The following is a 22,734-nucleotide window of genomic DNA, read 5'->3' as shown; positions in this document are numbered from 1 at the left end:
TTATCTGACTGACTGGTGGCATTTCTCCTTATGTCATTTGCAATAAGCTAATAAATTAAATCCTGAACTGTTGTGTATTGTAGGACCCTCAGGGACGGCATGTGAAGACCTACGAGGTTTCTTTGAGGGAGAAGGAGTTCAACAAGGGCCCCTGGAAACAGGAGAATGTGGAGGCTGAAGCGTCTATGGTGATCCCAGGTAGGCTGAAATACAGTCGTTTATTAAATTGCTTTGATAATAACACGACACCCGTTTAGACAAACTTAAATGTTTGGGAGAGATTTGTCTGAATCAAGCTGGTGTGAAAGTTAAGATGTGATCCATCATTTTAAACCACAACACACTGTGTATTTCTTCCTTGATTCCCCTCTCAGACTGTTCTCAATCTGAGTCGAGGCAGCGTAACGATTTATCTGATTAACTGAAAACAGAAGCGATGAATTGATATTGAAAACGTGATTTGTTGCCGTGCATACTTGCCTTGAATGTACAATTTATCTGAAACTGGGCAGGTTTAACGCAGATTTTCTTGCCTTTGTGCTTGTATTTTAGTGCCAGAACCATTTGGTGGCGCTATAATCATAGGACAGGAGTCCATCACCTACCACAATGGAGACAAATACTTGGCCATTGCGCCACCCACTATCAAGGTAAAGACATTAAACCAGAGGTATTAATCGAGGTCTGTTTTGTCGTACGTTCATTAAAAAGTCAAAGTTATAGCTGTTCTTTTAAACCTTTTAATTGCACTAGAGTAGAATTGATGTGTAATATAATGGTGTAATGATCTTTATAACTGAGACATTCTGTTATTCCTTCTGTTATTGGGAGTTACATGACCAAATTACCAAAACAACGCTATCCACCGTGCACATAAGGCTGCTAACTTTGCTGAAAGTCAAATCAATTGTATTTATATAGTACGCAACAACATTTTATTTATATGAAAATATTACACATCATTGCTTCCCAGAAACATTTCTGTATTGAGGAAAACTTCAATAAAGTTATGTAAAGTCATTTTCAGAGCTGGTGCACCATCAGAGGTGCCAACCTATTTCAGAGAGGCATCATTAGCATGGGGCTGTTGTCATAGTAAAAGATTCTAAACGAAAATTGTGTTAAGCAGTATTTTGCATAACGTTTTGACATACAGTATGTAAATGAAATGGCAACCTCGAGGTGCATGCATGATTGATGTAAAGCTGCTTATATAGACAGGTTTATTATGATGATGACTTTCCATACAGCACCTCTTTTAATGGCATCAACATTAAGTCATATTCTGTGCTGCTCTGCTTATATTTAACAAAACTCAAGGCCTAAAGGAGCTCCCCAACCGCCTCCTGCTTCTATAACAAGATAATGTTCTCTCCTGTCTTACTATATATTTTTGAACGGAACAATTGTTTTGGATGTGGTAGCTTCTAATTTAGAGCTGCGTAGCTTTATTATCTTGTCACTTCGAGTTAAAACAAATGTCTGCGTCTGAGCTGTTGGCTCTGCCGATAAGTAGTGTATGAATCTGATAAGGAGTTGATTGATTTGTGCCTTTTCAAGGTTCATTATCAAACTTTTTATGATTTCTCTTGTCTGACATTTCGAAAAAAAGTTGTTTTCCCTCAGCAGCTTCCAGGCAATAATTCATAATCCACCTGCTGTAGATAAAAAGAGTGAGGTACTGGAAATTGGTGTGATAAAATACAAAAGTTTCCTTCGTTTAAATTGAGGTGCTTGTCTGCTTCAGACACCTGGATACGCTCTTGTGTGCGTGCCAGCGAAAATCTGTAACTAAATAAGTTTCAGGTGTTATTGTCCAACACTCAAGGTTGGCGTGTTTTTTTTTTTTTGTCTTTCTTGAAACTCGCCCTACTTGTATCTAAGAAAAGCACGACCCGGCTTGCGTGCGCACACACACAAATCTGCACTACATTTTGCACACAAGGGCATCAAGAGCTTCTTTGCAGTGCGTCGTGTTTGATCCAACACTGTTATTAGCTAGCTTCGTGCCACATTCAAGGTAACTGAACATGTAAACTGACTTTCTTTTTTGATAATGATACGTCAATACGTCTACCTATTTAAACCTCAGACTTCCCACCAGACCCCTAGAACTGAAGAAGCTACTCGGATGAGTGGTGAAACGTCTTCTCAAAAAAACTCTACAAGTCCAGTTGCCTTTTTTGAACCTTTGTTGGATATAATGATACGTCATTTGCAGTTTTGATTCTAAGACATGTTGTTGTAGCCCAGAAGCCAGACGAACGCCCCTGGCTGCAAATTTTATTATGGTAGAAAGTTGGAACCCCTCTATCATGAATTGATTGTGCTCTGGCAGAGATCTGCTGGGCCTAAGCCATTTGGGAGGGCTTTATGAGATGAAGGCCAGATAGGTAACAGCGATGTACTCATTACGTCATCTGAGCGCCATAGAGTTGAATTTGTTCACAGCAAAATGGGTCTGATCGGTTGTAGGACCGTCCAGTTGCGTGCAGAGGTATTTTTATATTTTGTATCTCTGCATCAGTTGAAAGGCGCCCCAAGATGTCATCCAAATTACAGGCTAGTGATGCACCGACCATAGGAAAAATGTGGGTGAACTCTGTGATCTTTGGCACCCGCTTAGTTGTTTCAGTTCGGTTCAAATTGAAATTTGAAAATAGTTTCAAGACGCTTTACTGAACCCAAAGACGTAAACCTCTAGAGCAAACTCTTAAGGCTGCGGTGGCAAGGTAAAATTGCTTTTTAACAAGAAGAAACCAAGCTCATAAGGGAGGACCCATCTGCTTGAGGGCTGCCGTGTGGAGACTAGAGAATAAAGAGGGAGATGGGACCGAAGAGGGGAAGAGAGAATCAGAAACAATCAGATGAATTCATACAAGCCTCTGGATAATTTGTACATGCTGCATATATATACTTGACAAAAGCAAAAGGACGTGATACTAGGTGAAGATTGACAGTGGATAAAATGAACGAACAGAGCCAACATTCACAGTAGGAATTGTGTGATTGTTGAGTCAGTGTTATAACACAAGGGCATAAAACTACATTCGTCACAGATTTAGTAGTTTTGTAACAAACCCCAAGTAAGGAATTATTATATGCCATACTAGTAATAGGTAATCTCCACTTGTGTAATCTCATCAGACACGTGCATAGAAATGCTGCCAGTATTCAAGTAGGGAAATATACATTCACACTAGTTCCACTACTTTCTGTCTAGCTTTATTTAGCTGCACCAACAAAGTTGTCCTTACCACGAAGCTGTAATCCAAAATAGAAAAGCAGCACAATGATGGCTTCAGACGCTGCTCTTTCATCAACCGCAAACATCTGTGTCCTGCTGATCTGTTCTGTCTTTAAAAGCCTCAAGCTGCTTCCACATTTACCCATCTCACAGATCTCTCTCTCTCCTCTGTAGCATTGCTCAGATCCTTCAGGGTGAGGAGAGGACAGAGGTGATGGGGTTTCTGTAGCTGCGCTGTGACGATTTAAACCCTGTTTGAAATTAATTTGGAAGTTTTTTATGCAGGAGTGGTTTTTCCACACCTAATTTAATATTTGCATTCAGCTAAAAACACATGCTCCTTTTAGCTGTGTCAAGAAAGCACAGTGGGATGGGCTTTGGTGCATAATGGTGTTTGCTCTGGAGCAACGACGTTCAAAACAAATCTGAAAAACTGCAAGTTTAAGCCTGCATAATACTTTTTTTGTTGTTTAATAGGCTGGACTGTGTTGGGCCAGTAGACTGGTTCCTGACATGCTAATTGCCTGCCATATATTTGAGAGGAATGCCAGCGGTTTGTGAAGCTGTGAAAATGAAAGCGGCTCTACGTTTTTGACAAAAGATGTAAGCAATGCCACAGGCGGGAGGATTGTGAAAATTAGTTCTGTAAAGGTTTGATCAAGTGAGAAATTGACTCGGCTAGTACAGTAGACAGCGATAACAACAGGATCCTCTTTTGAAGGAAGAGCAGAGCAGCCTGGGTCACACTATGTGCCTTTAATGCCAAATCCAATCATGACTTTTACTCTATCCAGCTGTGCAGCGTATCCTGTGGTTGTAGAGGGGGGTTAAAAAAAAAAAGAGACTTTGGGAGGTGTTTCGGTGCAGCCCAGTCCGGTGTTTTGGGAACGCCAGATTATTACCAGGGCTGAAAGCTGAGAGAACCAGCCCTGTTGATACAGTAGAGTTTCTTCCCTTTACTCATTCAACCAGCTATGCAGACTTATTTGGAAAGAACAGTATAACAAGTTATGGCTGACATCATCATCTAAATATAAGTATGACCAGTAAATCAGTCAGTTATATATCTGCAAAACGTGCTAATGTTCTCCTGCAGTAATCACAGGACTATCAGCTATATGTCACAGATAATAATAAGTCACAAGATGAAAAATCAGTGTTTCTTTTGCATAGTTTGTCCTTCAGAGAACACAAGTTACTTTTCCAACTTTAAATTGCCCTTCTCTGTACTAGTCCTAGGTGATATAACTCTTTATTTTGATTAATTCAAGTTTTTATTTTTGAACGATATAGAAAATGTCTAAAAAACAATATTTATATATTTTTCCCGTCCCTCTCTCTGTGCTTGCCCTAATGCAAGCGAGTTCTCTGCAGCAATGTCTTGATAGATAAGATAAAGAAAGTCATGTTACTTCACTGATAGCTGTAAGTAGATCAGTTTTGCAAAGTCTGATATGATAAGTTTAAAGTTTGAGTTTATTAAAAGGAAAAGTTGCAGCATGACAAGCCTGCAGCATCAACTGAAAGCAAAGCATGAATGGGAGCAATGTGTGTCTCTGTGAGATTCTGATGCTAGCTTCAAAACAACAAATAAAAAAAAAGAAGAAAAAGAAGCAAACTTTAGCTGACTCATTTGCCAGAGTCATTCGATATGACAAGACAGGGCACAGGTAGAAGGACAAGACATGGGACCCATTTACACGGTTGAGAAAGCATCTATTTGTAGAGAGTATGAACCGCTGGAGCGACTTTGCAGTGGAGGCAGTACTCCTTTGTTTGTAGAACAAAACACAAGAGAAGATTGTGGTGCAGCTGAAGAAGACGTTTTACTCAACAACCGATCTGTGGTCCAACAGAACCATGCAACCTGACACATAACTGCACAGGACTGAAAATGATGTGGTGTAGTTAGTACTTATGCCTCACGGCAAGAAGGTTCTGGGTTCGAATCCATCGGCCGACTCGGGCCTTTCTGTGTGGAGTTTGCATGTTCTCCCTGTGTCTGCGTGGGTTCTCTCCAGGTACTCCGGCTCCCTCCCACCGTCCAAAGACATGCTCGTTAGGTTAATTGGTGATTCTAAATTAGTCCTGCGATAGACTGGTGACCTGTCCAGGGTGTACCCCACCTCTTGCCCAATGACAACAGGGATAGGCTCCAGCCCCCCTGCGACCCTTCAGAGTACAAGCGGTTACAGAAAATGAATGAATGTATGTTCACTTAAAGTGGACTTAACATACACACATTGTAGTGAAAAGGATCAAACAGGAGACTTTTTTTCATGAACAAAAATTCAACCCGTCTTAATACAGTAAATTGTGAATATATCACTTTATTTTATATAGAAATGATTTTATTTTCATTCTCACTGACCCCTTCATAAAGGGTGTTATTACAGTACACATGTTTGGCACATAGTTTTAGTAAAGAAAATGGAGCATGTTTCGTTTGGTCTCTTGACATACAAACTGATAAAAATCAATTAAAATCATGAGTTGACCATTACATTTATGTTTAGATACGGCTCAATTGGAGTCACTATATATTTAAGCAATCCTTATTTAAAATTAGCAAATGAGAAAATGTAAAAAAAAGAATAAACAGCTCATAAATTGTCAGTTTCAAACATGAAAATAAATCCTCATCTAACATTTGTCAGGCTCTAACTGTGGTACACAGTTTTTAATGCTAATAGCGCTGTGTGGGTGGAGCAGTAGTTAGCACTGTCGGCTCACAGCAAGCGAGGAGGTTCTGGGGCCCTTCGCTTAGTGCTTACATGAACTTTCTCCACGTGATGCAGCCTCTTCCCACGGTCCAAAGACAGTATAGCTATACTGTGTGGAATATGTTTGTAACACATTTAAATTGTAGTTTATAAAACACAGATTCGGTTGAGACGATGTTGGATTCCTCACATCACGTATAAAGCTTCATATCTGTGCTTTTGTAGTGCACACATCCTCCTGGTGCTGCTGGTACCTAGGAAAACTCGATGAGGGTTAATAAGACAAACATACCGAAGGCTTGTCTCTGGCTGTGTCTCTGACTTTTTCATACACTCTAGTTAATGCATCAGGCTGAGGATTTAATTCAAGGTACTGGTGAGATTTTTTTTAATGTGCTTCACTCTCAATTGCAGCAAAGCACCATTGTCTGCCACAACCGGGTGGACCCCAACGGCTCTCGCTACCTTCTCGGGGACATGGAGGGACGTCTGTTCATGCTGCTGTTGGAGAAGGAGGAGCAAATGGACGGCACGGTGACGCTCAAAGACCTGCACGTGGAGCTGCTCGGAGAGGTCCTGCATTTATCTGACTCCACTGTACCTCTTTGTCACTGTCTACCTTCACTCTGTTTATCCACCTGCCTTTCCTCTGGCATCCATCCCATCTGTTTCTCACCGCCCGGCTCGGCCACCCTTTCTGTTTGCTCGTTGGTTTTTCTCGCCGCTGCCTTTTCCTCTCGCCACCCTCCTTTGTTACAATTGACTTTTTAATGGTTTATGTCCCTGGCAGACGCTAATGGATCTGTCTACACTTGTACAGAAGATGAGAAAAATGATCCCAGTCCTTTGTTGCTTGCCTGCCAGGGTGTCACTTATCTCTTTAAAGTTGATTTAGACAGTGACTGTTTTTCAGTACTGCTTTTGAAGCTAAACCTCAGGTTAAAGGCACGGTGTTTGGTTTGAGCACCTTTCGCTAATGGCTTGCCAGAGACTTTAGAAAAGTAAATGGTTTTCTTGCTAGTTCTCAGAGTGACGCCGAAGCTAGAAACAATCAAGCAGAGAAGAATTGCTGAGCTGGAAGCAAATTGCTTTTCAAAAAAAAATCTAAACTTTTACACACTTAGCAGCAGTGTGTTCAGTCGGTACAGACAGGAGCCGCTCTGTATTAAAAAATCAGACCTGTATTTATTGTGTGTCTGTAATACCGTATTCACACTGATGAGACGGAATTTGAAAACATAATTTACACCGATTAGCCATAACATTATGACAACTGACAGGTGAAGTGAATAACACCGATTATCTCGTTGTCATGGCAGCTGTTAATGCACGGAAGAACGTGAACATTAAGTGAAGAACAACTGAGTCCGAGCATCTCCGAGCAACTGCAGCTCTTGTAGGGTGTTTCCTGGTCTCCGGTGTTCATGCAGGCTCATGTGGCGAGCTCAGACTGACCCGTGTGGTCTGATCCAGCAGATGAGCCGCTATAGCTGGAATTGCTGAAAAGTTAGTTTTGGTAGAAAAATGTCAGAAGGCATCTACAATAAGCATATGAGAATCAGAACCAGAGCACAGAGCAGTCGAAGACAGTGGCCCTTTCTGATGAATCGTATTTCCTTTTACATCACATGGACGGCTCGGTGGATGTGCATGGCTTACTTGGGGAACACATTGCACCAGGATACACTATGGGAGGAAAACAAGGAGACCTTGGGTCCTGCTATTCATGTGGATGTTACTATGACACGTACCACCTACCTACTAAGCAGTTACAGACGTACACCCTTTCACGGAAATCCTACTCCCTGACGGCAGTGGCTTTTGTCAGGGGGTTAATGCGCCTTGCTACAAAGTAAAATGGATTAGTAATACTTAGTATACGACAATGAATTAAAGGTGTTGACTTGGCCTCCGAATCAAGTCGAGTATCAATGAGATGTGCTGGACAAAGAAGTTATATTCTTCGAGGCCACACTTCGCAACAAGCATGACTTCAAGGATCTGCTGCAGAAGTCTTGGTAAAACGGCACGTCTTCAGAGATCTATTGGAGTCCATGCCTTGACGGGTCAGGGTTGTTTTTGCTGCACACATAATATAATAGATAATAATAGACAGGGCCTCAAAACTTTATAGCTGATGAGTGTATGTGTCAAACAGAGTTCCTTCTGTTTTTTAAACTGAACAACACGAGGTCAGTTATGTCGTCCTTCTTCTTTTATATTTGGCAAACAAACAATAATAGCCATGACTTAAAACAGCACCGTTCATTTATATTGAAATTAAACGACCTCTCTGCTGCCGCTGCTGTAAGATGATAGGACTGAGGCTTAATGGTTGTTTTCAGTATCAAACCATCCCACAATTATTTTTCCTCGTAGGTGTCAAAGGTCAGCGTTAACAATTATTTCCTCATATGAAATTACTGGTGCCCAAATTGAGCTGTCGTAATTGCTTGCTGCGTGGCCGACACTTAAAATAAGGACGACAGAACTGCAAGAATAGTGTGTTATGGAAAGGCATCTACGAAGCTCTGTTATTTGTTCTGAGATCACGTGTCAAAATTGAGTATTGATTCGTTTTTGGCACTAAATGATCTTCAATTAAGTCACTGTTTTATGCTGGCTTTATGCTTCATCAGCTGTATTGACATTTTTGTGTGTGGCCTTTTCTACCTTTATTAGATAGTAATCATCAGAGAGAGACGGGAATTAATGGGGTAACAGAGGATGAATGGGATGCAGCAAATGACATGATGAAGCCTCGGTTTCAGTGTCAAAGTCTAGGGACGCACGCACTGATAGCTCACCTGGTCGAGTGGGACCCCCTTGACATTTTATGTTTAATTTGAATATGTATTTTAAGATGTGTTCACATTAACATGGAAAATTATGACATATATTACCAAATAATTGTAATGATTTTATGTGAACGACTAAAAGAAAACAAACCCATTTCGAACTCGACCATTTTGAGGATTTTTTTTAATTTTATTTCACCTTAAAGTAAATGTCCTTTGTTTGGGCATAGGAAACACTAATTACTTTCTCCCTCTGTACATTAATCCAGAGATAAATAATGATAGTTGCAGACTGAGATTTGTTTTCGTCTCTCCATTGACAGACATCAATTGCTGAGTGTTTGACCTACCTGGACAACGGTGTGGTGTTTGTGGGCTCCAGACTGGGCGACTCTCAGTTAGTGAAGGTAAGCAGCGAGATAAACAAAGTTTGAGATGTGAAATTGAAGAATATTTAGGATAAAAGAACAAAATTGGATTAAATTCCAAACTGATGTAAAAAGTCAAAATGTTCTGAACTATTTTAAGCTTTTGTTTGAAATGTTTGGGCGGTCATTATCTTGGAGCTTTTTGGAAGTAATGTTTAAATTTGCATTTTGATGCGCTCTACATTTAATGGTACGTCTGTCCCCTGTCCACCGTGTACCGTCTTTTAGTTCAACTGGTAAAGATGGTTTTGTTTCTCTGCAGCTCAACGTGGACAGCAATGACCAGGGCTCATATGTGGCAGTGATGGAGACGTTCACCAATCTTGGACCTATTGTGGACATGTGTGTGGTGGACCTGGAGAGGCAAGGCCAGGGCCAGGTAAAAAAAACCAACAAATAAACAAAAGCTGAAGGAATTAATTTACATCGTCATTCAGATAGAATTAAAAGTGTCTTGGGGCATTTATTAAATAATGTAGACATGACACGGATGGTGATTTACAGAAAACACATCAGTGTTATCCTGTGTTATTATCGTCTTCGTCAGTGCCTTCAGGGAGCTCCGCTTACAGTATGCAACATACCACAGCACAAACCTGCCACTGGCCAGAACATCTAAGTCTAATCAGGAGATTCCTGTGAATTTATATCGGTAATATTTTATCTAGCCTATTTTTTGTTGCACCTGTACACCAGACATGAGCATGCACCTTGTATCCCAGTTGCGTCTATGTATGATTTAGCTGGACAGCTGCAGTTACACCTTAACCTAAAATGCATCTCTGGTGCACAGTATCCTTTTTATCAGCTTTCTTGTTCTATTTCAGAAAGGCAAATGATTTTCCTCTTATAATATTTAAACTTCTTAAAACTGACAGTGAAGGCCTCGTCTTAGTCCTTCCCTGTCTGCATGTGTCCCAACAATACATCATCTTCAGCACTTCTATGTACTTATTTTTATAGCCTGACATCTTTTGCAGATGTCAGGCTGTTCCTATTCTTAATATATCCAGATAAGTTGCATTGCATGTTCATTTTAGGATAAAAGCTAGACGCAACTTAATATTTTCTCCTTTTCCTGTGCTGTCAAAATTGGAATTGTTTTAATTTAAATGCAAAAAGCTGCTGATCCAATCTGCCTGCTTTTGGCACCTGCTGTGACACATTACTGCAGAAATATAATAGTTTGATTTGAACATTTGTCCTCCTTTTGTGTTGAAATGCTGAGACAGAGGGAGATGAAACAGTGGAGGAAGGAGATAGAAACAGTACAGAAGGTTTTGTTGGCACGGTTTGACACCAGGCCCCAGGGTATTTGATGTGGTTCCAAAGGCATCGGTCCACTAGAGCACTGAGCCGCTCTCCTGGGTGTGGACCAGCACACCATCAGCCACTGACTGTATTCATCCATACACTCTTAACTCCCTTCAGCCTGTCGAGGTCCGGACCCAAATCCAATCACGGTGGTTTTAATTTGCCATTTGCTGCAAATCCACTGAGCGTTTGGGCTGCTTGATCGATGCAGACACATTCCAAGACAGCTGAGATAGTAGCTGAGGTGGATGCAGGTTAAGAAAAAGCTGCAGGGCGAAAATATATAACCTGTCCTCTCCCACAACAATCACATAAGAGAAAATAACTGCATTCACAGATGTGCCACTGTAAACCACACTGGTATTTTTAACTGATTAACCCGCGTAAATATCAAATACACAAATATGCGAAGACTATCAGGAGGCAGTCAGTCCTCTGAGACCATGTGAGGGCATTTGAGAACATACACGGGGGAGTTAGGCCGTTGCCAGGTTCTGAATGGCTTTATCCTTCACAATGAGACTGTCGGGTGGCAGGTGGTAGGGGGTGAGATTATGTGGGTTCTGGTATTAATCCTGTTAGTCTACCATGACTGGATGAATTATTAACATTCTAGTGCTCTCCAGTCATACCCCAGAATTATTTACCTCCAGGGAGCTGAATCTCAACACTGTCAGGTTTGTAATCTCAGAAAAGCTCGAACGTAAACTGATTCACAAAATCCTCAGAATTACATTTCTTAATGGCGTCACTATTAAACTGATTAGGCACTGCTACGTCTACCGTAACTTGGTAGATTTTTATGACAGCCACTTACACTGTCTGTAGTGATAACTGAGCTTGGTTTATCTTCTTACACAGCCCCTAAGCCGTTACCAACATTTATACCTGTGCTTCGACATCGTTCTGTAATTACGCCGCTAAAACTCTAAAAACTCTACTCGGCAAGTCGTCAGCAGTGTTTTCTGTGCACTTCAAACAATGGTGATTGGAAGTGAGGAGCTCATGTTGGAGTTGGAGTTAATAAATGTTGAACAGTTACTTTTACTGAAATCACTGCAACACAGAGAGGAGAGAAGACATCTGAGCAGATGGCTTGTAGGAGGCTGAAGGAGAGAGGGAGAGAGGGAGAGAGAGATTTCTGCCCTTGTCTTTCCACTGAGAGATGTTAACGAGGAAATGCATTTTGAACAACGACACCTGTTGCAATCTGTGTTGCCGCGATGTGTAGTCGCGCTTATGAGGATGCGCACGTCAGGCTACGGCGAAGTGTACTTTGCTACGCCCTACATTCTGTGTAACTACAACTTAGATAATTAACAATAACATTAATTTTATTAAATAAAACTAGAGTAAATAAAGTATTTTTTTTTGTTTGTTGGGTTACAATTTTAAATTTCAAAACTGTTGTATATCTGCCACCACAAAGCAACCTAAAGCAAGCTAAAGGACCTGATATAATATCTTTTCCCAAACAGCCTGACAAAGTTTTTAAAAATAAATTTGCATAACAGATTTCAGGCTGCAAGTTCTATAACGCGCCCTAAGACTATTGTATTTGAGTAAAATGTAATTTAACTCAATCCGACGCAAGACCATTAAGATAAGGTAACCACTTCTGTTTCGAGACACAATTATTATACAACTCTATTTTTAGATTTCTCTATTTGTTTGAGCCCTTCTTAAAGGGGAACTACTGTTTTTTTTACAACCTGGACCATATTTCTGGTATAAAATCCGATCGTTTACTCACCCATGTAACTTTTGTGTAATTTGTATTCCTTCGGGAGATAATTAGATCAGCGTATATCCATGTAGTGGGAGTGACTGGGGCACCGAAACGCAGCCTGTAAATAACGCATTATTTGCAGCGAAACTCGTTCATTTCACCAATATTTTGTTATGATGCGCTAGTGCTATTCCCCGTTGAGTCTGGAGTAAGCCGTTATCCTCATCTGAGTCTGTAGGTTGTCCTACAGACCCCAGATGATGTCTTCTCACCTGGATGATGTCGTCTCTGAGTGCCACACGCACCCGCGACAGTCGACTTATTTATTTGTAATTTGCTACTGCTATGGTTCGTCCACAACCTCAGAATCAGAAACATATTCAGCCATATTGTAAAAAACTAGCAGTAGCAAATTACAGGTAAACGCGGCGCTCAGAGATGATCATCTCCAGGTCAGAAGACATCATCCAGGGTCTGTAGGTCAATCTACAGACCCTGGATGATGATAACGGCTAACTCCGGACTCAGTGGGGAATACCACTAGCAAAATATTGAAATGAACGAGTTTTGCAGCAGATAATGCGTCATTTAGAGGCTGTGTTTCGGTGCCCCAGTCACTCCCACTATATGGATATACGCTGATCTAATTATCTCCCGAAGGAATACGAATTACACAGAAGTGATATAGGTGAGTAAATGATCCACGTATTTTATGTCAGAAATAAGGTCCAGGTTGTAAAAATCAGTAGTTCCCCTTTAAAGCAAAACTACCCAACTTTTCTTTCATGAAGCTAAAGAAAATTCTTCCTCTTAATTTTATTTTACCAAACATTTAAGTAATTTAATTGAGAATTGAATTAATTGAGTAATCAGCTGCCTAATTGTTTAATTAACTGTCGATTATGATATCAGCGGTGAAATTGTTAATTAGTGGGGAAGACATTGCTACGACCTTTGGCCTGATTATCTCACTTGGAGGCGAAGCGGAGAGGCGACGCCTGACTGCTCTCCTTCCTTGCTCCATTAGATTTATTTTTAGTAATGTCCTCATCTCCACAGTTAATGCTCACTCGCTAATGATAAGTGACTACAACATACATATTCATCGTTACCGATGTGAATCATGGCCTGAACTATAACATAAGACTCACATTGCATGAAACTGGAGCTATCCTCTCTAAGCAAACACAATAGCGAGGAAGAGGGAGGGATAGGAGAGAGATTATAAATATGTAAAAGAGAAAATAAGAGGATCAACTGCATACCGCCTTAAAACGCCCTCATATCGTTGTCTTTGTGTCTTTCTTCGCCACTTTCAGCTGGTGACATGCTCAGGTGCATTCAAAGAGGGCTCTCTTCGGATCATCCGCAATGGCATCGGGATTCACGAGCACGCCAGCATTGACCTGCCGGGAATCAAAGGTTTGTGTGTTTTCTGTGTCTCGTCCACTGCCTTCCTCCTCCTCTTCCTCCTCCTCCTCAGTCCTGACTCCTGTCTGGTCTTTAATCCTCCACTGACTTGACAGTAGAGCCACTTCAGCCCGCACATCTGCTTGCCTCGCCTGGCCAAGACGCCAGCTGTTGCTCGTCCAAACTTGGCACTGGAGCGCGAGCAGATGGCCCAGATGTCATAGGTCTTGGCACGGTCGTTTCAAAAGAGTAGGAAAAGTGCCAAGGTTAGATTTGGAGACGTTTGTTTTAATTTTGTAAACCAAAGAGCTCTGCGATAGTACACAGGCAAGCTGAAGAATCCCATCAGGCTTTAACGACAGCAGGCACCTCTTAATCCTAGAAAATTAGGTTCCTCTCAAAGGACTGTTCTCTGATGCTTAAATGAGACACACAGGCCAGTTAAGGTCTGCTTGCACTTGTTAGGCTTCAGCTGTTTATTGACCATCGCTGCCCTAAAATCTCAACTGCTGGCTCCTGCCCCTGGCCTCTTGATGAGAGGCAATTATTCTCTCAGCCAATCAATGGCTCTCTGAGAGGAATCTACAACCTGTACATCTCCCAACATGTTAACATTTGACAGATGGAATAGTTAAAGATCGAGCACCGGCTGGGTATCGTATTTCTTTTATCCCGCGGAATGGCGCAGGAGGCAACCTTTCCTTCTAACACAATTTGTCGAATTCTCTTTAAGGTCTGTGGCCGCTCCGCTCGGAGGCCGGCAGAGAGACAGATGACATGCTGGTGCTGTCTTTTGTGGGTCAGACACGGTGAGTGTTTACAGAATGACAAATAGGTGTGAAGTCAACTCTGAATGCAAGGATTTTTTTTTTTCTCAACAATGCGATTCCTCCATAGCGTGTTGATGCTGAGTGGCGAGGAAGTTGAGGAGACTGAACTTCCAGGCTTTGTGGACAACCAGCAGACCTTTTACTGTGGCAATGTGGCGCACCAGCAACTCATTCAAGTTCGTATACACACATACACGCAGTTGTGCTCTATACCGATCAACCACAACATTAAAACCACTGACAAGAGGAGTAAATAACATTAGCCATCTTGTGACAATACAGTGTTCTGGGAAACTTTTGGACCTGGCATTCATGTGGATGTTACTTAAGACATGTAACACCCACCTAGACCAGACCAGGCACCCCGATACCATAGCACTGACACATCTTGATGGCAGCAGCCATCCCTAGCAGCAAAAAAAACGGTTTAGGAAAAACTCCAAAAACTTGAAAACAACCTGGCCTCCAAATTCACTAGATCCCAAACTGATCAAGTATCTGTGGGATGCACTGGAACAAGCCTGATCCACAGAGACCCCCTCCCTCAACCCATAGGATCCAAAGGCCCCTACTAACAACATCCTGTTGCCAGACACCACAGGACACCCATCAGAAAGTACATGTCCATTCTCTGATGAGTCACAACTGTTTTGGAGGCACAAGGGAGACCTACACAATATTAGGAAGGTGGTCATAATATTATGCCTGATCTGTGTATGTACAAATCACACGTGCTGGCTTTGAACGTCCCGGAACATGCTTTTTAGTCTAAAAAAACAGCCCGAACAAATTTTTGTGGCGAAAAGTTGGTCTGGGTTTGGGCAGACCTTCAGATTGTGTGTTGAGATATTTTTTTTGATGAATTTCAAATGGTGTGTTACCGACTCATATTCTGTTGAGCGCGACTACCCCTGGCTAAATGCTTTGATTAGTCGACACACATTCGCTGTCTGAGCTCACTCTCCCTAAATTTGCTGATTTTGCAGTATTTGTGCGTCCCGGCTCAAAGCAGGAATACTCTCTAATTTAACAAATTTAAAAATTAATTATAGAAATTAATTATTCAACTGTGGCCTTTCTCCATTTAGCCAGATATAGTTTGCTGGAGCTGAATCATGCATGATTGAAAGGGGCAGTCGTGAATGTGAAGAGCTTAAAAGGACTTGATGTATTTTACATCAAGCAATTAATATTGCACTTCATTTAGATTCAAGTTTCAGCCTGCCTTTTGGAAATGAGGATGAAACCTGCCGGGAATTCTGCCAAACATTAAACGTGTCCTCCCGTATCCATAAATCTTTAGATTGTTATGGTAATTCTGCTTGTATTTTAATGTAAAATAAAAAAATAAATAAAAAATTCTCTCACCCCTCACGGCTGGGGATAAAGTTTTACATTACACAGGTAGCCGCTAGCTGTAGCTGTAGTGATTTATCTCACTGTGTCCTTCAGGTGTGGACGCTGAAATAAATAATCTGGAAACAACAAAGACAGCATACATTTCAATGGCGTTGTCCAATTTAAATATCCCTTTTAAATATGCTCTTGTCACATAAGTAATTGCATCAATAGCAATATGTTTCTGCTATGAGTCAAATGACTCCATATAGAATAAAAGCCTTGCTCACTCTGCAGTCCTTTGCAGCTTTTAGCATTGTTTTATCTCATTATTTTGGTCCATTCTCCTGCGCATACTCTGTGTACATGAGCTTTGCTGTTCTAATTAACCCCGCAATAAAAACTGTAGAAAGACAATTCCAGTAAACAAGCTTAACTTCCTCAGCACAAAACTACGAAAACAACAACAAAAAAAACAATCTAATGAAGCAGCTGGTTAACAGTGCTGAGCATCTAGAAATGACCAGATATTCCTCTCAGGGGGAATTAGAGACCAAGTCAGTGCTAAAACACTTCTGAATACGAGACAAAACAGAGCATTTGGCCATAAACACAACTTCAGAGGGATGATTGCTGTGCCTTCGTTCCAGCGTGCACATCTGCATATACCGCCTTCCAGTTGGGTCATGTTTACCGTCTAATATTGGCCAGTATTTGCCAATATTTGCCGAGCAGCAGTGTTCTCGTGACTTACATTAAATATTTTGTTTGCATAACTTCCTGTGTCACAACCACAAGCTCACAAGCTCAATATTTAACTATGTGTAGTTTATTTGGAGATGTTGCTGTTTTAGTGGCTGGTCGGTTTTGTATTTGCCCATTTTTACAACTTTTTGTATTTAAGAGAAATTAAAATAAGATGAACTTTGTTAAGGACATTGCCACAGGGTGAACTGTAACTACTTTTGTTATTTAGCAGTCTCACCAGGTAAAATTAAAAAAATGTCCTCTAGCGTTTAAATCCACTACACTGTAAACACCATGCTTACTAAAACGGCCTATTAGAAGTTTATTTTTTAGCATTTTAGCATGCTTATGTTAGCTCGAAGCACGGCTGTGCTTAATGCTGCCTCCAGATACGATGCAACGACAATCAAACGCCTTATGAACAGCGTCCTCTTGTGGTATTCACAACCTTGTGACTGGAAAATTTTTGAAGAAGCCTGTTTTCATGCAGCTGTCTGTCTTCGCATTTTCTACATTAAGGTACCCACATCATCCGCTTGTTAGCTTGCTAACTGTTAGCCCACGTGGGCTCCTTAATGCTAACAGTTGCCTAGCACCTGTGTTATCACAACTTACAAGTGATGTCAGTTTTTCCCTCCTTTTTAACAAATTTGCAAGAATTCTTGTCACATTGTCATTATGAGGTACTGAGTGAAGATATATGCAGAAATTATGAGTTTAAATGATTATAGTATCAGATCTGAATATTTTCTGAATTCACCACTGGTGTAGTTGAATAACCTACCCGGTTGTTTGGACGTCCAGTGTTCTTGAAGATAAAATCTTTATTCTTACATGCACAAAACAAAGGTCAAAGCTATTTTAGTCTATTTAAATATGCTCCGACTTGCCGCACCCTGCAAACATATACTGTAGAAGCTGGACAATATAATCTTCATTCCTGCTATCAGGGACTCCATTAGGATCCTATACTGAATATGTGCTAGTTTCACATCTCATTACACCTCCATATTATCCGTACTCCCCAGCAGTGCAACACCTCCATTTATAGTTTGATTGTTGTTTGTACCTGCTGCAGTCTGTTAATGAGGCTTCTTTCAGCTCTTTTTCCTTCCTTTGTCTTGTCTTGCCTCTCCAGTGCTCCACCGCTCTACCCTTTTCATTATTACATTTTCAGTATTGAGTTTCTGCTTCTCCTTAACCTGGGGGGCTTTTGCCAGCGACTCACAAGTCTCTCTGCGATGTGCAATTCAAATGCAATCAAGTAAACTTTTGTAACGATAGTGAGAGCCCTTGAAAACACGTTATTTTGACGTTTCGTTAATGTGATTTCAGGGATCAGACAAATGCTGGACATTTATCCTTTATTCTCTCTTTTTATGGAGCAATATTTCATGTCATTTGTGTTGCTATTAAATGGTTATTTATTTTCTAGTGAGGAAAATGTGCAGCCTTCATTTTGATTCCGATGCAAATTCTACGCCTTCATCTACTCGTAAACATACGTACCGGCTCCGTCGGTATTGCTGAAAGTCTCCTCATCATTCCAAGCATTATCTCCGAATCTGATACCTACCATGTATTAACTGAAAGTAATTCATTTTCTCGCTGCCGCATCTTATTTACAAAAATACAAATCTCGTAGAAAGATTAATCACATCTTCGGTTTTAGAAATCCTGGCACAGAACCACATATAAACTATAAGATCCTCTGAAATATCTTCCAGCTTCCAGCTCCTTCATCACTATGTGCAACGGGCCCAGAAATGCTGTCAAAGAAAAAAAACTATGGTGTGTGTGTGCTCCTACAGATCACATCAGGCTCTGTGCGCCTGGTGCTCCAGGACAGCAAGGCCTTGGTGAGTGAGTGGAAGGAGCCACAGGGCAGGAACATCAGCGTGGCTGCCTGCAACCACACCCAGGTGGTGCTCGCTGTTGGACGGGCGCTCTACTACCTGCAGATCCTTGCTGGGGAGCTGAAACAGATCAGGTAGGACAGAGATACTGAATCATATGCAAACATATAAATACGTATTGAAGTTCACTTAGTTTTTTTATGTAATATTTTACCTGCCAATGACTTTCTCGTGAATTATGTGTGCTACAATTGCCCAGAGCATCGTGCTCCTAACATCATTACGCTTGATTTAATACTGAAGTGCATTTATTTATTCCTGAACATGAGACGAAACTGACACCCTGGCTTTGTCCAGATTAAACGCATAAACTGTATTTTGTTAATTGGTCATCTTAAGAGTTGTTGGTAGGCTTGTACTTATTCCATTTCTAGTCTTTGTGCCGACTAAAACCAACTGACTACAGGCTTTAGCTACATATTCCTTTAAAGCTCAGCACGTCTCTTAGTTCTTTTTTGTTGAGACGCCTACAAACTGAGTCAGCTTGCAAGTTCAGGAGAAAAAAAAAATCGTCTGCTTGTAAAAAACAAAAACCCTTAATCCAAGATATTGTTCTCAAACGCTTAAGAAGTAAATCTAAGACAACATGACAGCCAATGCAACAGCTGCATGAAGCTTTAATTAATAAAATATTAATGTATTTTTGTTCCCAAATCGCTGAACAACTCTGTCTCTGACTCACATGTGTTATTCACATCCTGAGTTATTTCACCTCTATTTTATTTTATTCTTTCCTGATCTGCAGTTCTGAACACGGCATCTTTTCTCAGCGACTCGCTTATTGTCGATAAAAGCGGTCAGGGCTGCAGACGTATTGTGTTTGCAGCCCTGAGAGTTTGCTTCGTCCTAAGCACTAGATAGTTATGGCTGGATTAAAGGCGAGCACAAGGCTGAAATGCTTCTCTGTGAGGCAACTAACGTCTGAGCTCCTGCAGTAGACGAAGATTATCAGTTAGTATTGTATTCTTGACTAGCTATGTTCTGTTGGAGTGCACAAGTTTAGGCTTTTTTTTTTATTATTATTATTAACTTTTGCTTAAAGTCACTTTGCATTCAAAATTGTGTCTCAGGCATTTGATATTCATTTTGTAGAGTGACATTAAACTATAATCTTAGTTTAATGTTAGTTAGCAGGATTTGTGTCCTCATAAAAAGCCAAACTTATTCTATCAATAGATAAAATTCATACAGAAATATTAATTCAAAGCAGAATACGTTACCTCTCATACTTATACATATAATACAATATATATATTGAGCCGTATTAGGACATAAATTCAGTATTCAGAGTATCCTTGGAAATATAATGCATATCAGCCTATCACAAACAAGCATATGCACTCTCTTGTGAAGTTATTAAGGAAGTCAGTTTGCAACAGAACAAGAAAGAGGGAAAATCTGAATGACTCTTAATGTGTAATAATCAAAAAAGTTCAGACTGTTCTTTTTGGACTGATTCGGATCCCACCACAGATTCAAATGAAATGGAAATGAATGGTCGTCTGGCAACTTTAAATAGTGTGAACTCACAGCTCCACTCACCAGGTGACCGTGGGACATTTCTCAATTTGCATCTCACAAGAGAAAGGAAAAAAAGTACAATTCAATTAGAGCTTCTGCTGTGTCAAAAACACAATTATCCCGTTTGCCAATTTGATGTGCTGCGAGTGTCAAAGTTTGTCGTTCCCGCTGCGCGTTCAGGACAGCTTGCTACTGTTTTTCTCACGTCCTCTACGCCTTAATCAGCACCACAGAGATGGAGCACGAGGTGGCCTGTCTGGACATCACACCTCTGGGGGATGCCGGCGGTGAGTCACCGCTCTGCGCCGTGGGACTCTGGACCGACATCTCAGCCCGTGTGCTCAAACTGCCCTGTTTCACAGCCCTGCACAAGGAGATGCTGGGTGGAGGTGAGAGAAAGGAGGACGGACAGGAGAAATGTTACTGAGATAATGTCAGGTCTTCTGCAGCACAGTTAAAATGGAAAAGATATAAAATAGTTTTGTTCACATTGATGAATCAAATCATTTCCACCATCCGAGATCCAGTGAACCAATAATGATGATCCCTTCTGCTCTGAAGGCGGAAAAGATGGGTTTAAATGTGGAATATCTCATCCGTTTGCTTTCTTGCTGAGGGTTAAGCTTGGTACAGACTCCACGAGAAGTGAGAAATTTCTTCTCCTTCCTAGGGCTGCAAGAACAAGAAAAAAAGTTTGTTCTGCCCAGGTAATTTATACTTCACGAGAAACTCAAGTGCCAAACTCCTGGGAAGTCCTCATAGGGCAACGCCCACCGCACAGTACGAGAGGCACTTTTCTTATTATTTTCTGATGTCGGCAAGTAGTTTTGACTACGGTGTGCGTCAGATTACGCTGTTCATTCAGCGTGCACCCACTTCCGATTTCTGACAACTCACAGAATATAAACCGTTTGTCACACGCGAGAAAAAAAGTTGATGTGTTGACAACAAGCTGCGAGAACTTCCAAACGAGGGATGTGAGAACAAACTTCTCACTTCTCGCGGAGTATGTAACAGCCAGAACACCAACAAGTCGTTAGCTTAGCATACTGGCTATTATTAAACATGTTATGCATCTAAAACAAGATCAAATTGACTTGTTAGAGTTTTTTTGAAGGCATTTCATCTCTCATCCAAGTAGCTTCTTTAGTCCTAAATGACTGGTGGTGAGTTTAGGTTTTTATTTAGAACACCTGTGGGTGGTGCGCACCTGAAACCGCTACAAAAACACAAGGGTCAGTGCAGAACAGCAAGTTCTTCAGGACTCAGCAGTTTACCGAGTATGCCCAAAAGGACAAAGGACACTCTTTTGAGGACATATAGTATTTTAGCAACAGAAGACAGGTGGTTTGAAAGAGGAGTCTATCTAGGAAACTATCCGTGTAAAATTAGAGAACCTTTCTCCAAACAGGTGACTTACACCTGAGTCATACTTTAAGTCCAGAGAGTTTCTGGACATTATTGGGTCACTGGGGAAACGTTAATCATAACAGCAAATCAGGACACCACCAGGTTAATCTGAACAACATCCAGCGTTGGGTTGTTTGCAGACCCTGGTGATGAGAGTTTCAGGTGTTCACCTTCCACAGATGTTCCAAATAAATACCCATAATCACTCCTGGCCAAGAAATAATTATACACATACCTCCTAGTTCAACAACCAGCTGTGGTTGACTTTTTTTTATTTTGATTTTTTTTAACTAAATTAGCTGAAATATGTTGCTATTAAGCTGGATTTTGTTTCGTTTGGCGTTGATTTAATGTAGAACTATTTCAAGTCCAATAAATTTTGTCCAAGCCATGAGTCTATAAGTTTATAATAGTGTTGTAATAGCTCCAGTAAAACGGCTTCTCTCAAGTTTCATTAATATGAGATGTAAATGGCACCTCACACAAAGTACCTCATGTCATTATGTACTCGGAGAGCATTAACTATGCTGCTATCCGAAATACATTTAGACTCCCGGGAAGTATTTAAACTGGGAACGTTTCAGTATGACAGGCCTTGACTACCCCTTTTTTTTTTTTTTTTTATTATTTAAAGTTAAACTCATGAAAAACTCTGCAGCTGCTGGAGACAAAGTTTCATAACACGGTGCACTGGCACAGACAGGACTCTGACTCTCCAATTAAAGTGTTTCATCAGGAAGAATATGTCTGCGCTCTCTTCCACAGTGTCACACTTTATTTTCCGGTTGCATTTGAGTGACAGCTGCTTCACACTTTGCACGACTGAGCTCTCCCCGGCTCAGTTCCCTAAAAATGACAATCTGACTGCATAACCTAAACAGGGAGCCTTTAATTAAAAAACTAATATGCTGCTCAAATTGACATTTTTAGCTCCATCACTGGAAGCTGAGGATTTTAACATTACACAGTTGCCCTTGAGCTATGTTGTTATTGTTGAAATTAGTTGTGTTTTTCCATTTGTTTTTCCTCTATGTATTTTTGAGCTTTGCACACCTTTATGTTTGAACTTTAATATTTTCTCCTGCTTGTCCAAAAATAAATCATCTACATTTCCATGGAAACATGAATCCATTTTGCAGAGCTCCTGCCAACGAGCACTTAATCTGAGCCAAAGTTGTTCTGATGTAATTGGCCAGCAGTCTGAGAAACCAGCATTTGGGGAAACAGAAAAAGCAGGAGACATAATATTGTTACGCATTCAATTTTTTCCCCCCTTTCAATCATTATTTTTTCAAAAAGTTAACCATCTTCTCTGCATCCTGT

General features: G+C 40.8%; 1 protein-coding gene across 1 annotated transcript in view; it reads left to right on the top strand.

Annotated features, from left to right (window-relative positions):
* Nucleotides 1-22,734, top strand: part of ddb1 (damage-specific DNA binding protein 1) — a 48,635-nt gene that overhangs the window by 3,937 nt on the left and 21,964 nt on the right. Inside the window, exons 5-14 of the mRNA XM_084540858.1 lie at nucleotides 84-198; nucleotides 553-650; nucleotides 6,385-6,543; nucleotides 9,092-9,175; nucleotides 9,459-9,575; nucleotides 13,559-13,661; nucleotides 14,383-14,458; nucleotides 14,547-14,655; nucleotides 18,376-18,554; nucleotides 20,227-20,390. Of these exons, the coding sequence (XP_084396984.1) occupies nucleotides 84-198; nucleotides 553-650; nucleotides 6,385-6,543; nucleotides 9,092-9,175; nucleotides 9,459-9,575; nucleotides 13,559-13,661; nucleotides 14,383-14,458; nucleotides 14,547-14,655; nucleotides 18,376-18,554; nucleotides 20,227-20,390 (1,204 nt within the window). The remainder of the gene's footprint in view (nucleotides 1-83; nucleotides 199-552; nucleotides 651-6,384; nucleotides 6,544-9,091; nucleotides 9,176-9,458; nucleotides 9,576-13,558; nucleotides 13,662-14,382; nucleotides 14,459-14,546; nucleotides 14,656-18,375; nucleotides 18,555-20,226; nucleotides 20,391-22,734) is intronic.

Source organism: Chelon labrosus (genome assembly GCF_963514085.1).
Source record: "Chelon labrosus genome assembly, chromosome: 3".
NCBI lineage: Eukaryota > Metazoa > Chordata > Actinopteri > Mugiliformes > Mugilidae > Chelon > Chelon labrosus.
This window is presented reverse-complemented; position numbering and strand designations above follow the sequence as displayed.